This window comes from Ursus maritimus, unplaced genomic scaffold (genome assembly GCF_017311325.1).
Source record: "Ursus maritimus isolate PB19 unplaced genomic scaffold, ASM1731132v1 scaffold_5, whole genome shotgun sequence".
Classification (NCBI taxonomy): domain Eukaryota; kingdom Metazoa; phylum Chordata; class Mammalia; order Carnivora; family Ursidae; genus Ursus; species Ursus maritimus.
The window spans coordinates 31,892,396-31,905,706 of record NW_024426663.1 but is presented as its reverse complement, the minus strand read 5'-3'; the positions used below and the strand labels follow the sequence as shown (position 1 = coordinate 31,905,706).

General features: G+C 36.0%; 1 protein-coding gene across 2 annotated transcripts in view; it reads right to left on the bottom strand.

Annotated features, from left to right (window-relative positions):
* Positions 1-3,724: 3,724 nt before the first annotated feature.
* The window catches only part of FAM169A (family with sequence similarity 169 member A), a 39,379-nt gene continuing 29,792 nt past the window's right edge, over positions 3,725-13,311 (bottom strand). For both annotated transcript variants that reach the window (XM_008691660.1, XM_040622184.1), the window contains 5 exons: positions 11,526-11,565; positions 10,912-11,062; positions 7,536-7,692; positions 5,177-5,380; positions 3,725-4,289 (listed from right to left, as the gene is read on the bottom strand). In XM_008691660.1, the coding sequence (XP_008689882.1) occupies positions 3,741-4,289; positions 5,177-5,380; positions 7,536-7,692; positions 10,912-11,062; positions 11,526-11,565 (1,101 nt within the window). In that variant the 3' untranslated portion in view covers positions 3,725-3,740. The remainder of the gene's footprint in view (positions 4,290-5,176; positions 5,381-7,535; positions 7,693-10,911; positions 11,063-11,525; positions 11,566-13,311) is intronic.

Genomic DNA, 13,311 nt, shown 5'->3' with positions numbered 1-13,311 from the left:
TGAATTATGTCTGTAGCTTTGAGCTTAAGGCGTCCATAATATTACATTAATTTATAATGACATTAATGGTTTTAAATTGTTTATTTTTAGTCTTGAAAGTACAACCAATGTGATTGTGCCTTTAACAAAATCATTTAATGTCTAAACAAATTCAATATCTAAACACATCTTTGTTGATTAAGTAGGGAAAAGGGAAAGAATATCAAAATACAGGCCAAGAAACAATCACAAAACATACTACTTTAAAACTTAAAAAAAAAAAACTACCAAGGAAACAAACTTGAGTACCTCAGTAAGACTTGCTATTCTGAATAATGTAGCATCTTTTCTAAGTTCTATAAACCTTGGAAGTTTTAGAACACACACACCCCTAAGAAAAGAAAGGCTAGTTCCTTGGGAATGACTATCCAATATGGTACAATTACTTCAGGATGACAGAAGCTGAACCTTTCTTACAATTGTATTTTAACAACTGATTTTGCCACTAATAGAAATGGGGAATGTGTGAGTGACTTTAAGATTTGGAAGGTGAAAAAAAAAAATAGACTAAAGGTAGGCATAATCCCACAGAACTCAGTCTGCTTATTTATTTTAGAACCCAAAGTAAGCAAATTAACTATCTTCTACAAAGAAAGCTTTATATTAAGTATGCCAACAGAAGCATAACATCTGTAACTAATCACATCCATGAAAGACTGGATAACACTTTAAACACCAGATTAGCTACTAGTGGACATAGAAGGCAGAAATTTCTAAAATGCTGTTACACAGATGAGTAATCTTAGTATAAATCCTGTATTTACATTAAGATCTGTATCAGTTTGCTGGTGTGACCAAACCTCAGAAGGTAATCCCTAAGGGTAAAGCAGTACATAAGAGCAGATATCTAGATACTAGGTAAAGACTCAATTTGATGTAATCATAAACCTTCAAGATACTTTCTAAAGTCACTGAAACAATTTTAGGTAGTGTTCTGGTCAGCTAAAAGTAAACCATTAATCACTAGTAAGTGTTATCCTTGACATATTTATTCTCTGCAATGAATGGAAACACCATGAATATAGACATTTTAAGTAGAAGACTGACATTCTGTCATGCTATTTGATTTTATAAAAAATCATAATAGATCCTCTCACCTTTAAAAGTTTAGAGGAGCTTTATAATAAATTCTTAAATATATTTCTGTGATGTCTAGCAATTGGATAATTTAAACTTGAAAGAACGAAAATTTTGCTAATATCTATGCTTTATATTACACAAGGAAATATACACGTATTTACACAAACTGAAGTGAAATTCTTTTCCAGAAATAAAACTCCTAAACAGAAAAAAGCAGTTCACAAAGGACTATAGAATGTGACTAGACACTCAACAACTAGACGAGCTGGCTGAAATCAGATTTCAGTCCTCTGTAATTCTCGAGTTTTTCTAATCCCTTGCAAAAAAACTATCTGATTAGTTTTATTTAGATTCCTTACTGAGGATAAATTTTGTTATAAATTCTATACTCATTGAGTACAGAACTCATTTACTGAACGTGAACATGTTACTGAACACGAAAGTAAGGTTTTTCTAGGTTACCTAGCTTTCTCTACCATCTACAAACCCCCTGAAATAACATTTTCGGTCAGAGATAATATGTAATAAAAGTTTTCTTGTATGCTAAGCAAAAAGTTCTGAAACTGCTTAAAATGCTCTTGCTGTTTAAGAATAAACCAAACAAGTTTAACAAGTATGAGTTTATACTGTTAGTACTGTTATATATGAGTAACTAAACATGTTTTGTGAACTCAGCAACTATATTCACATATCAAGAGTTGTCAGTGAGCTCAATCTTAGACTATACCCTTTTAAAGAAAGTATTCTCAACAATGAACAATCCAAGTAAAAAAGTAAAATATCTAAGTGTTAGGTTTTTAAATCTATTTTAAGAAATTAAAAAAGGAAATGTTAAGAATTTACTAAATCCTCATATCTTTATTTCCCTAATTGTAGTAAAGTTTCTCACAAAATCTATAAAACAGCATAAACATGTGACAGATGTACTAGTACCAGTCAATACTTATTTTTTTCAATTAATCAGCATTTGAAATGGCCAAAGTGCTTTAATTTTCATTTGGAGTGAAATCATCTGGCTTGCCTCTAACCAATAATTAAGGAAAAAGTAGGGGATACATGTATTCAAAATTTTACATGAATAGGAGGGTTTGCTGTTTTGCCTGCAGAAACATTTTAACTTCGCTTATTAGACCTAAAATATCAACATTCCAAAATAAAATTTAATGACATCACCTGACTGTAGACTGGATAAACCTTTGACATCAATCCTTAGCACCTCAAATAATGAAAGTCATAACATGGTTATGGACCACGCTGTTCTACAATCTAAATGGTCTCAAAGCATTTAGATAAGGACCAAGCTGTTTTACAAACAATCTAAATGGTCTCAAAGCACTCTCCAAATATCCTGCAATCTGAGTACACACAATACTTCCAAAGAGTAGGACTGTTTTAAGATTCTCTTTGGATTCTAAAAATAACCACTTGGTTCATTTTTAAATAAATTACTTTATAAAAATTAACAAGAGAATTTGTTTTTTAAGTTTTCTTAGGCAAAGGCCTTCGCTATAGTACCACAATGTATACACACAGGCTAGCTTGTAACCTGTCCTCACAGAACAAATTCAGAGTAAGCAAGACCAGAGCAACAACCAAAGCGTCCAATTTGATCTAAGCTCTTTTAACTATAGCTCCTTGGGCAGATTCATTCCCTCCATCTAGATCTAAGATTGTGGGGCACAGTCCAAATCTACCCTGATACGGATGCCAAGGGCATAAGCTGGCAGATAGGCAGATTTTTTGGTGGGAATCACTCTTGAGGGAAGTGGATGAAAGCTGAGGAGAATATATGATTTTAGAGTAAAGGCAGTGGCAGGATTAAGGAGAAGCCTTAGGAAGGGTTCTCACACTTCTGAAGTATATATGTTAACTGGATGAGGACAAAAGTATAGTCCCCAGCTTCAAATGATACTTTATATTAATTATATTAGTGTCCACATGCCAGAGTTAAATCCCCAGCAGTACTGTAAATGCTAGATGTTACAAAGACTGGGTGGAAACAGATTTTATACCTTTCCTCAGACACTGAAGTCAAAGGAAGAAACCTCATATACACAACTAGAATTAAGAGGCCAAAATACCACCTGCATAAACCTTTCACCATAAATTTCTATTTGTGCTCTCATTTAGTTGAAGTATATTTTCATTTACTGACATTTTTGTTTAGACATGCCTACATTTTAAAAAATGATTAGTTTTGATTTTTAAGATAAAACTTCTAGAACCCTCACCAAGTTTACTATTAAAATCCATAGTATAAAAGACTTCTGTGATCCTTACAGGTAATGTAAAGCCTACTACTTTCAGTTTAATTTATATTTTCTGAAATATTAATGGTCAGATGTCCCCAATTGCTAAAGAAAATATAGTATGATCTGGTTTCCCAAAGTCGAAACATGGTTAATAAAAATAAAAAAATTGTATTTACACAAAATAGCCTGAAAAATTAAAAAGAATGGTGAATCCTAGGTCCTAAGGGGGACGGAAAACCGGCATCATAAATAAGTTCAAAGTGAAATTTTGGAATTTTTGCCCTGTGCCCCATGCCATTTATTAATTACCATATTTTAAAAACAACGATTATGTTACAAAGAAGAGGGTTTATCATCTGCATATCTTCTTCATGTCAGCTTGGCTTTCTTCTTAGCAGGTCCTTTATGCCCTTTGGCCTTTCTTCTTAAATTCCGCCTGTCTACCACAGGCACTTCCACTTCTATTTCCTCTGAGCTGCTATCCACAGTTTTTTCTGTTGACTGCGTAAACTGATCCAATTGCTCAGAAGACGCTTCAGACTGCTCCTCTGACTGGTTCTTCTGTCCCGTGTTCTGTGAAAATGGCACATCTTCAAGTTCAACCTCTATCAAAGAGCTCTGAGAAAGAGCTGTAGACGTTTCCTGGGGCTCAGGTACCCCCTCGTCACCCTGGTCTTCCAATGAAGAAGTAGTGTTGGGTGATAAATTCTCAGAGATTGATTCCTCAGAAAATTCAGCTATCACAGAGTTTGGAAAACCACTGTCAGATCGTTCTTCATTTGGGATAGTAGCAACACTGTCTGAACTCCCAAAGTGTGCTTTCTTTCTTGAAACTAGTGGCAGTTTCTCTTCAGTGTGCCCCTTTTCATCAGATGGGCCTTCATCTAGCAACATTTCTGAGTCAGCTATATGTGAGGTCTAAAAATAAAAAACCTGGTGAACAAACTTTTGCAGTATAGTTCTTACATAATCACACTAATACGCAATGACAATGGACTGCATCTTCAAGAATTCAGTACTCAATACTTTCGTTAATCGGGTGTACATATTCTGAAGACAAGTCAATCACTTCAAACTGTCTTACGTAATAAGCTGGTTCTTGTTTTAAAGATACAATAAAAGTAATTATTTTACCTCAAAAAGTACTTAGGACATTTTATTATCAAGGTTCTTTAAAACCATGAATCAACTTTAAGTTTTTAGATTTTTGGTATTACTGAGCCAGAACCAAGAGTCCTTTGGGGCTTGACACTGTGCCACCCCAATAAGTTTGACTACAATTTCATTAGATGATAGGTAAGGGCAATAGAAATTTTATTCATTTATTTATTAGAGACACTAATAAAATAATGCTTTACAATAGTTTTTTAGCCTTAAATTGGAATATTTGAAAGTAAAAATGAAATTTCTTTAAAAATACTCTATCAGGTTTTTCCCACTAATCTGTCTCCATAATTAAAACAAATTAAAATGACTGTATTCATCATAGACTATGTAAGCAATAGGTATTCAAGTATTTGGCAAATAATGCTTTATCTATTCGTCTAAGCATTTCTCTAAATCTACAAAAAAACCTCGTTATCAGAAGTCAGGTATGTATTACAAGGTTACGAAGATGTGAATTTATGGAATATTACTGATTCCATTTTCTTAAAACACCTAATCTAGCATAACAATTAATATAGAATTAATTTTCCTGAAAGACTATACTAAAGGGGAGGAAAATATACATACTACAATGCCCCTTTCATGTCACCAACACTGGAACAGTTTGACTATACAAAATTAAGTTATTTCCCTCTTACCTTATCCTGTGCAACAGTGTCAGGGGGTTTTGAAGGTTCTACCACCAGTGGAACAAGAGTAGTAGAGTCTTCGCTGGAATTAAGAGACTGCAATTTTATTTCTTCATCTAAAACTTCACTAGTGGAGTCCTCCTCTTCAGTTATAAGTGATGTTTTAAGAGTATCATCCATTATCTCACCATTCATAGGCTCTAATTCAGATTCCTACATCATTGGGGGAGGAAAAATAAGTCAGGACATAATTATAAGCTAACTTATTTGTCATGCAAGGTGGGTCCATTCTCAGTCTCCACCTGTCATGCACGAGGACTCAACATAAAGTCTACCACATTGCAGGACCTGAGTTAAGGAAGAGTCTTACTGAGAAAAACAGGAAACTTCAGGCAGGGTCAGTAAAAGAAAAGAATGCACAAGTAACCCAAACTCCCTCTGTTCTCATGGAGACAGCAGACAGACCATGATACTCTGTAGACGCAGAACAGGTCTGAGATGCAGTGAAGACACCCTGTCGCTGTCTTGTTCTTCCTTATAGGGCCATCAGGAGTGGAACCTTTTCAGTAAAAAGGCACCAGAGACTCTAGATTTGATGCCAGCTCTTTACAGAACACCAGCTGATCAGCACTTAGAATCTTTGGGGCTGGTGGGAAGTTATGGGTTACCCTGCCAGGGGGAGGAAGCACTACCAGTCTTGTGGGAAGCTGAGTTTGGATACAGCTTCTTGCTGGAAGAAGAAAGCCTTCAGTCTCAGCTCACTGTCCGGTCAACTTTGACTCATTTTTTAACAATCCTACTCCTTATATCACGTTAAATATGGAAATATCAGCAAGGTGATAACACAAATCTTCCAGTTCTGAAACTCTTCTACCAACGTTTATCAACGTAAAATAAAATACTTTTATTTAATGTTTAACAGTTCTAATGAATCTTAGTGACATTCTAACAGAGGGCATTTTATTACCATTGTAAAAATTAGAAAATGATGCACTCAAGGGCTCAGAAATAGGTTTGTCTGGATTATGTAGGATCCCTAAAGTTACAGGGATACTGAAATCAGGGACTTAGAAAAGTTTACCTGGCCAGTCTATAGAAATGGACTGCTTACAGACAGTAATTATAGTAAAGCTCATAAAAGGATCAACTAGGGTATGAAAAAATGTTGAAGAAAATGAGAAAAACACAGCAAAAGCTTAAAAAACCCAGAATGTTGGAAATTAACTAAAAGTGAGAAAACAGAAGAGAAAAACTTGTCCCTTCAAGTTTTAGGTTTGGGAATAGAATGATAGATTTTTTTAAAAAAACCACAGAGGAAAAAAGGCTCAATTCAGAAGTGATAAGAAAGAATAGAGATTATGTTGAATTTAAGATAATAAAAAATATCTGTCAACACAGGATATTCAGAAAACAAGTAATATTGTGGCATTACAGTCTCAATCAATATTCAAAGTCTAGAGTTACTGGTCATCCCCAAAGAAATGAGAGTTCAACCATTAGATTGGATGCATTTTCACAGAACATGAATCAAGAGCAGAAAGTCAAGAACCGAGTCTTCTAGAATGTCTACAAATAAACGAAAAAAAGGAGGAAGCACAATAATCAATAAATAAAACCAAAAGAAAACTTCAGGTAGGAAAACCAAGAAACCAAAATACACTGGTGTTATAAAGCCTACTGTTATAGGGGCCTAGAGAATACCAAGGAAGACACAGTAGTCAATCCAGGTGAGGAAAACCACTGGAAGTGAATGCAAGTGTCACTGGTGACCTACTATGTGCTCAATGTGTTGCTGGACAAGTGAAACCCATTACGTGAAGTACATACAGCATGTATTATTATATACATATGTAATATATATATATATTTTTACATTTTACACACAGCATATATTATATATATTATATATATATATATATATATATATTTTGGATGATGAATTTTATTCTTCTAACCAAGATACAGGTGCAACTGAGGCCTTATTGACCTTACGGCATTCTAACTGGTTCTACAAGGTATACCTTAAAGTCATATAATTTGTGTTACTTCTTAAGTATGTTTATCTTTCACATTAATTTATACTTTAAATATACAGAGGGATCTTTTTACCTCAACATCCTCAACTTTACCTTTGCTGTAAGTCAAACTTTTAAAAATTCAGTTTGAAACATGAAACGATAGTTGTTACCTTTATCCTCGCCCCAACTCCAGTACCTGACCTTGCTTAGTATAGAGATATGCTTTTTAGCATTAAACACAATTTCTACTATGACTCTATAAGAGATCATCAGATTTTTCTAACAATTCATGATTACGAAAGTTAAAATTTAGTTTACTTTCATTCACTTTAATAAGTGGGGTCACATACCTTTTCACCATCTTGCTTTTCCAGGCGTGGTTGGCTTTCTGGTGCAGGCCGAGCATCCTTATCACTACTTTCGTCCTCAAATTCAATCACACTTTGTTCAGGTTCTTCTTCCAGGAATTCTTCTGAGCTCTCTGACGTGCGTGCAGTAGATTCCAATCTAGGAAAGAAAACCACTCTTACTTGTTTTATGAAGGATGAATATAAAATTTCAGGAGTCTGTTAATTAAGTACCACTTTAGAGAATCAACCAAGCGTAGTTCAGTCAACAACTTCCAATCTTACAGGTCCAAAACCCATCTCCTCTTCTCACAAACTCGTCCTCTTTCCTACCTTGTTCTCTAGTTTGAGTAGTAACACCACAATCTCCTCAATCATGTAAGCTAGATTCTTCTTTTACTCTAACCATATCTCATTGGCTCTCATTCTATTAGAATAACACACATCCCAATTTACCTGAGATAGTCTAGTTTCGTAGCTTTTGTCCCAGCATCGGCATAATCACTAATAATGCCCCTTTCATTCTCAAAGATATCAGTTTGGACAATAAATGATACGGTTTTGTTCTACCTCCAAAATGCCTTTCAGACATATCCCTAATTTTCTTTTCCCATTTTCATAGCCCTTCTTCAGGCCCCAATTCTCTCTGGACCACCGTAACTTTGTCCCAACTCATCTCTGAACTTGCAGTACACACATTCTTTAGTAAAGCTGTGAGAGCTCTGTTTATAATATACCCATCTGTACCTGTGACGATCCAGCTCAGAAAATTCTGATGGTTCTCTGCAGCTTAGAGAATAAAGTGTATCTCCTTACAAAGCCTGACATGACCAGACCATCATATATATCCATAACTAAATCTATAGTTTTTAACACCTGAAATCATAGAACATTTACTATCTAGTTTCTGTGGGTTAAGAATCCAGGTGTGGGGGCGCCTGGGTGGCACAGTCGTTAAGCGTCTGCCTTCGGCTCAGGGCGTGATCCTGGCGTTCTGGGATCGAGCCCCACATCAGGCTCCTCCACTGGGAGCCTGCTTCTTCCTCTCCCACTCCCCCTGCTTGTGTTCCCTCTCTCGCTGGCTGTCTCTGTCAAATAAATAAATACAATCTTTAAAAAAAAAAAAAAAAGAAGAATCCAGGTGTGGGTTAGCTGGGTACCTCTGGCTCAAGGTCTCATGGAGTTGCAATTAACCCAGTCTCGTCTGAAGGTCTGACTGGCAGTGCTCCCTCCGACCACCCCAAACTCTCATTTCATGCGGTTGTTGGCAACATTTAGTTCTTCATGAAGCCTAGTAGACTAAGGGCCCAATTCCTGGGGGACAGTACCTCCTCATGGGTCTGCTCACAGTATGGCTACTTGCTTCCCCCTGCATGAGTTATGCTGCTGGGCCTCATCCACCAGGCAAAGGAGACCTTCTTGCTCATCACATTGCCAAATAGTTCGATGAGTCACTCATGCTGCCACAATGCCTGCTGGCCTGGACCTAGACTCTCGTATTTTTATTTCCTACTAGATGGTAACATTCACATTACACATCAGTTATCCTTATTAATATTCCTCTCAGCTTTCTGCCTTTGCTCACGCTGTATCTGCATGGTGCAACACAGTAGCCACAACACATGTCATAATTAACATTAATTAAAATTAAATGAAATTAAAAATTCAGTTCCTAAGCTACACTGGCCATACCTGAAGTGCTCAATGGGCATACTAAGTAGGGCTGCCATTTTGGGCAGGGCAGATAAAGCACATTTTCATCACCATAATAAGTTCTCTGGACAACCCTGGTATACATCAGGGGTCAACAAACTTTTCCTTTAGGTTTTATGGGCCATATGGTCTCTGAACAACTACTCAACTTTGCCACTGTAATACAAAAGCAACCATACAAACATGTAAGCTAAAGAATATGGAAGTGTTACAATAAAGTTTTATTTACAACAATAGGTAGTGGGTCAGATTTGATCTACAGACCACAGTTTGTGGACTCCTGGACTAGAACATCTTCTCTCTCAACTCTGCTTGTTGAGATTCAACTTATCTTTCAAGCCCTGGTCCAAATGCCAAATCTCTCTATCCCCTCAATTAGATTCAATCAAATCTCTCCTCCGCATCTACACTGTTTCGTACTTCTATTATTGTACCATCACAATCCACCTGCAGTGATCTTAACCTGCGTCACAGGTATAGCTAGTGAATTCGAAACCATCGGGCAGTCAATTCTTCAAGGGAAAAGATGACATTTGTTCTTCATAATAGCTGCTAAGTAAACATTCAAGCATTTAGTCTTAACTGTTCTATTTATGAAAAACAAACACAATTCCACAATAATTCTGGGATGTTCAATATAAAATACACAGTTATATTCCCTTCTGGAAAGGGAATTACATCAAAATGTTACACAGGAAGAAAACTATAATTATTTAACCTCTTATCTTTTCACAAATTACTAGATTTAAATATTTAGTTAATAGCTGCCTTTAACACGAATTTTTCACTAAAATAAAACATTTACATAAATACTCAATTATCCAAATTTAAAATTATTTACATAATAAAATGAGCATAGGTACAGAATTTTCTACTTGAATAAAATAATTTCACAGATAAAATGGCAAACCTATGAATGGTTAACTCAGGAACAACGGGTAGGACTATTAGGACAAAAAAGTCTAGTTTTCCTATAAAATTTGAAATCTTGCTTTCTTTAAGGTTACAAGGAAGACAGAGGATAAAGTTTTGACCCAAGTGTTCTGTTGATTCAACTTGCTGTTAAGTTCCTAGAGGAGGGGACTGAACCACTTACAGTTATCGCTAATTTGTGTTATAGCCAACAACCCAGCAAAATAAATCTGTTATAAAATAAACTTAGGGTTTTTAAAAAATTGACTAAATCTCAGCATTTACTAAAAACTATAGCTACTATCAAAGTTGGGATAATATAATCACTAGAATATTCTCCTGATTTTCAAACATGAGAGATTAAATTGTGGATTTATTTTACTTTCCTACTAGCACCTTCTCCCTGTAATACATCAAAGTGAGTACGATCAGCAATCCTGCAGAAGAATTTAAGCACTAACTCATACACCAGCAATATAATAATAACTTCCACTTTAAATACTGAACACTAATAATAGGAAAATAAGAAGGGGCACGTGGGTGGCTCAGTTGGTTAAGCATTTGCCTTCCACTCAGGTCATGATCCCAGGGTCCTAGGATTGAGCCCCGCATCCAGCTCTGCGCTCAGTGGGGAGTCTGCTTCTCCCTCTGCCTCTGCCCCCCACCCACTTAGGCTCTCTATTAAATAAAATCTTTTAAAAATATAGAAAATAAGAAGAACAAAATGATGAGAGAAAAATAACCAACACTTTACTTGTTTATTGAAGCTGTAGGTGAAGTCTGGGGCATCTTTTCATCTTCTCCTTGAGAACTACTAAATTCAGAATCCTGAAACCGCTTCCCAATCTTTGGCCGCTTCAGATGACTACTTCGAGTACGAGTGGAAACTGGTGTTTTATCATGACCTGAGAAAAAACAGCAGTACTACAATTAATTCAGTGTGTCTTAAAAGGATTATCTGTTACAATACACAGAAATGTAAGAACTATGCTGGCTTACATACACTCCCACAATTACATATTTCTTTCTCTCGCTTATATCAGGCCAAAAAACAGCGTCAGTCTCACATTATTCATTCCCCACATTTCCATACTGCCCTGAGCTCTGCAATGTATTTTTGCATTTTTACTTATATTCTCTCCCAATAATCTTGGAACGACACCACTCTCCCTGTTTTACAGGTAAAGAAATGAGGAAAGAGGTATATGAGAGCTTACTTTGCTTACAAGGCAAGACCAGTGGTAGTGGTGGCATTATAACTCAGCTCTAGATCTTAGAGTGGGATAAGTCTTCACTCACTCTAACAGACATCTCCCGCCCCTCAATTCTAAGCATCTCAAATACTGGTAGATTAGCTGAATTTCTTACCTTCGGAAGTACTTGCAAAGGCATCTTTTAGAGAGTCAATCTAAAACAGAAATACAGATTAAAACCAAGAGTTTTAGATCATTTTTTTTCTCCCTATGAATTCACTTTAGTCGGTGTCAAAGAAAATCTTGTGAAACGCCTTTCAAATAGTACTTTTTGTATTCACTATTCACCATTCAAGGAAATTTACTGAAGAAAATAAAAGGTGATGTTACAGCCTCGGGTTATCCTGAGGCTGAGCCTTTACAGAGCCATCTAACATGTTACAGTGTGACTCACTGGAGTTTCCTCGAGTCCTGTCCTCAGTCATCTCCTCTTCTCTGCCCACATGCTCTCCCTGTGTAATTTTATGTACTGCCTTTACTTCAACATCTACCTGCTGATGAATCCAGATCTACAATTTAATCTCCTGATTTCCAAAGCTCTTTTTCAAAGGAAATATGGGTGCTCCATCCCAATTTCACAACCAACCTGTTCCAAATTGAACTCTTATCTTTTCCCAATATTATTCTCTGTCTTGGTTAATGGCAATAACAGTTCAGTCGGCCATTCTGGCCAAAAACCTGTGAGTCAGTAATGATTTCTTCTTAACCTTCATTCAGTGAACTGCAAAGCCTGTCAATTCTGAGACTCTGAAGAATCTCTCAAAACTGCCCCCTCCTTTGTATTACCGATGCTTTAGTTTAGGCCTTTATCATCTTTAATGTGAATTATTCCAAGAGCCTCATCCCTGGTATCCCTTGCTCTAATCACATGCTCTGTAATCCCCTCCAATCTGATGACAAAGATGCTTCCAAATCACAAACTGTGTTCTTTTGCTTTAAAAAACAAAAACAAAAACAAAACCTTTAATGGTTTATCACTGCCTAGAATATAAACTCTCAACCTCTTCAAAACCAAATACCTCTTACATACCAAACATGCCATTTTCTTTCACACCTGTTTGGTTGTGTTTTTGTTTTTGTTTTTTTAACATGCTAGCCTTTGGGAAACCCTAACCTTTGTCACAAAACTCACGCCTCCCTTTGAAAGTCAGCTTGGCTGCTACTTCACCTATTCCACTCCTTGGGTAGAGTTACTCATACTCTGTTATGTACCTTCGATCACTTGCCATATGCTCTACTAAGGAAATTATAATCCTGTAGTTTATTTATCTGTTTCTGATAACGGACCACCTACTTATCCCATGCTTGTAAGAACCATTTCTTTGTACCTCCAGTGCTTGCCACAGTATCTACTTTATTATATAAACTACTATTCATCATACACTTAAGGAAACCCTACAACACAGTAGGCACAGAGACTACTGACAGGACACAAACCAGGATGAACTGTGACAGATAAGACAAAAATCCTGTCTTCAAGAAGCCTGTAGTTGAACTAGACAAGGTTAACACACAAATAAGAATTAAAAAAAGGTACAAAGAGTATAAGAGAAGTACATGTAATGTTTAAGTTGCCAAATAGGAAAAAGCAAGTAGAAATACCATCACCACCTAGAATAAATCATATAGTGATTGTTTCACAATTTATCTCAAAACCTCAAGTTGCACACCTTAAATAGGTACAACTGTTGTCAATTATACCTCACTAAAGCTAAAAACAGTTAATTAAAATAAACAAACAAGACCACTTCCCATGTGGTTAGCAATAAAAAGAGAGATAAAATAGTTTAATGGGAGAAATACTCTCCTTGAACTAATTAAAATCTTAAAGTAATTTGAAGAAAATGAATTTCTAAAATGAAAGAAAATTGAATTTATGCTGCCAACCTTATGACACGGTT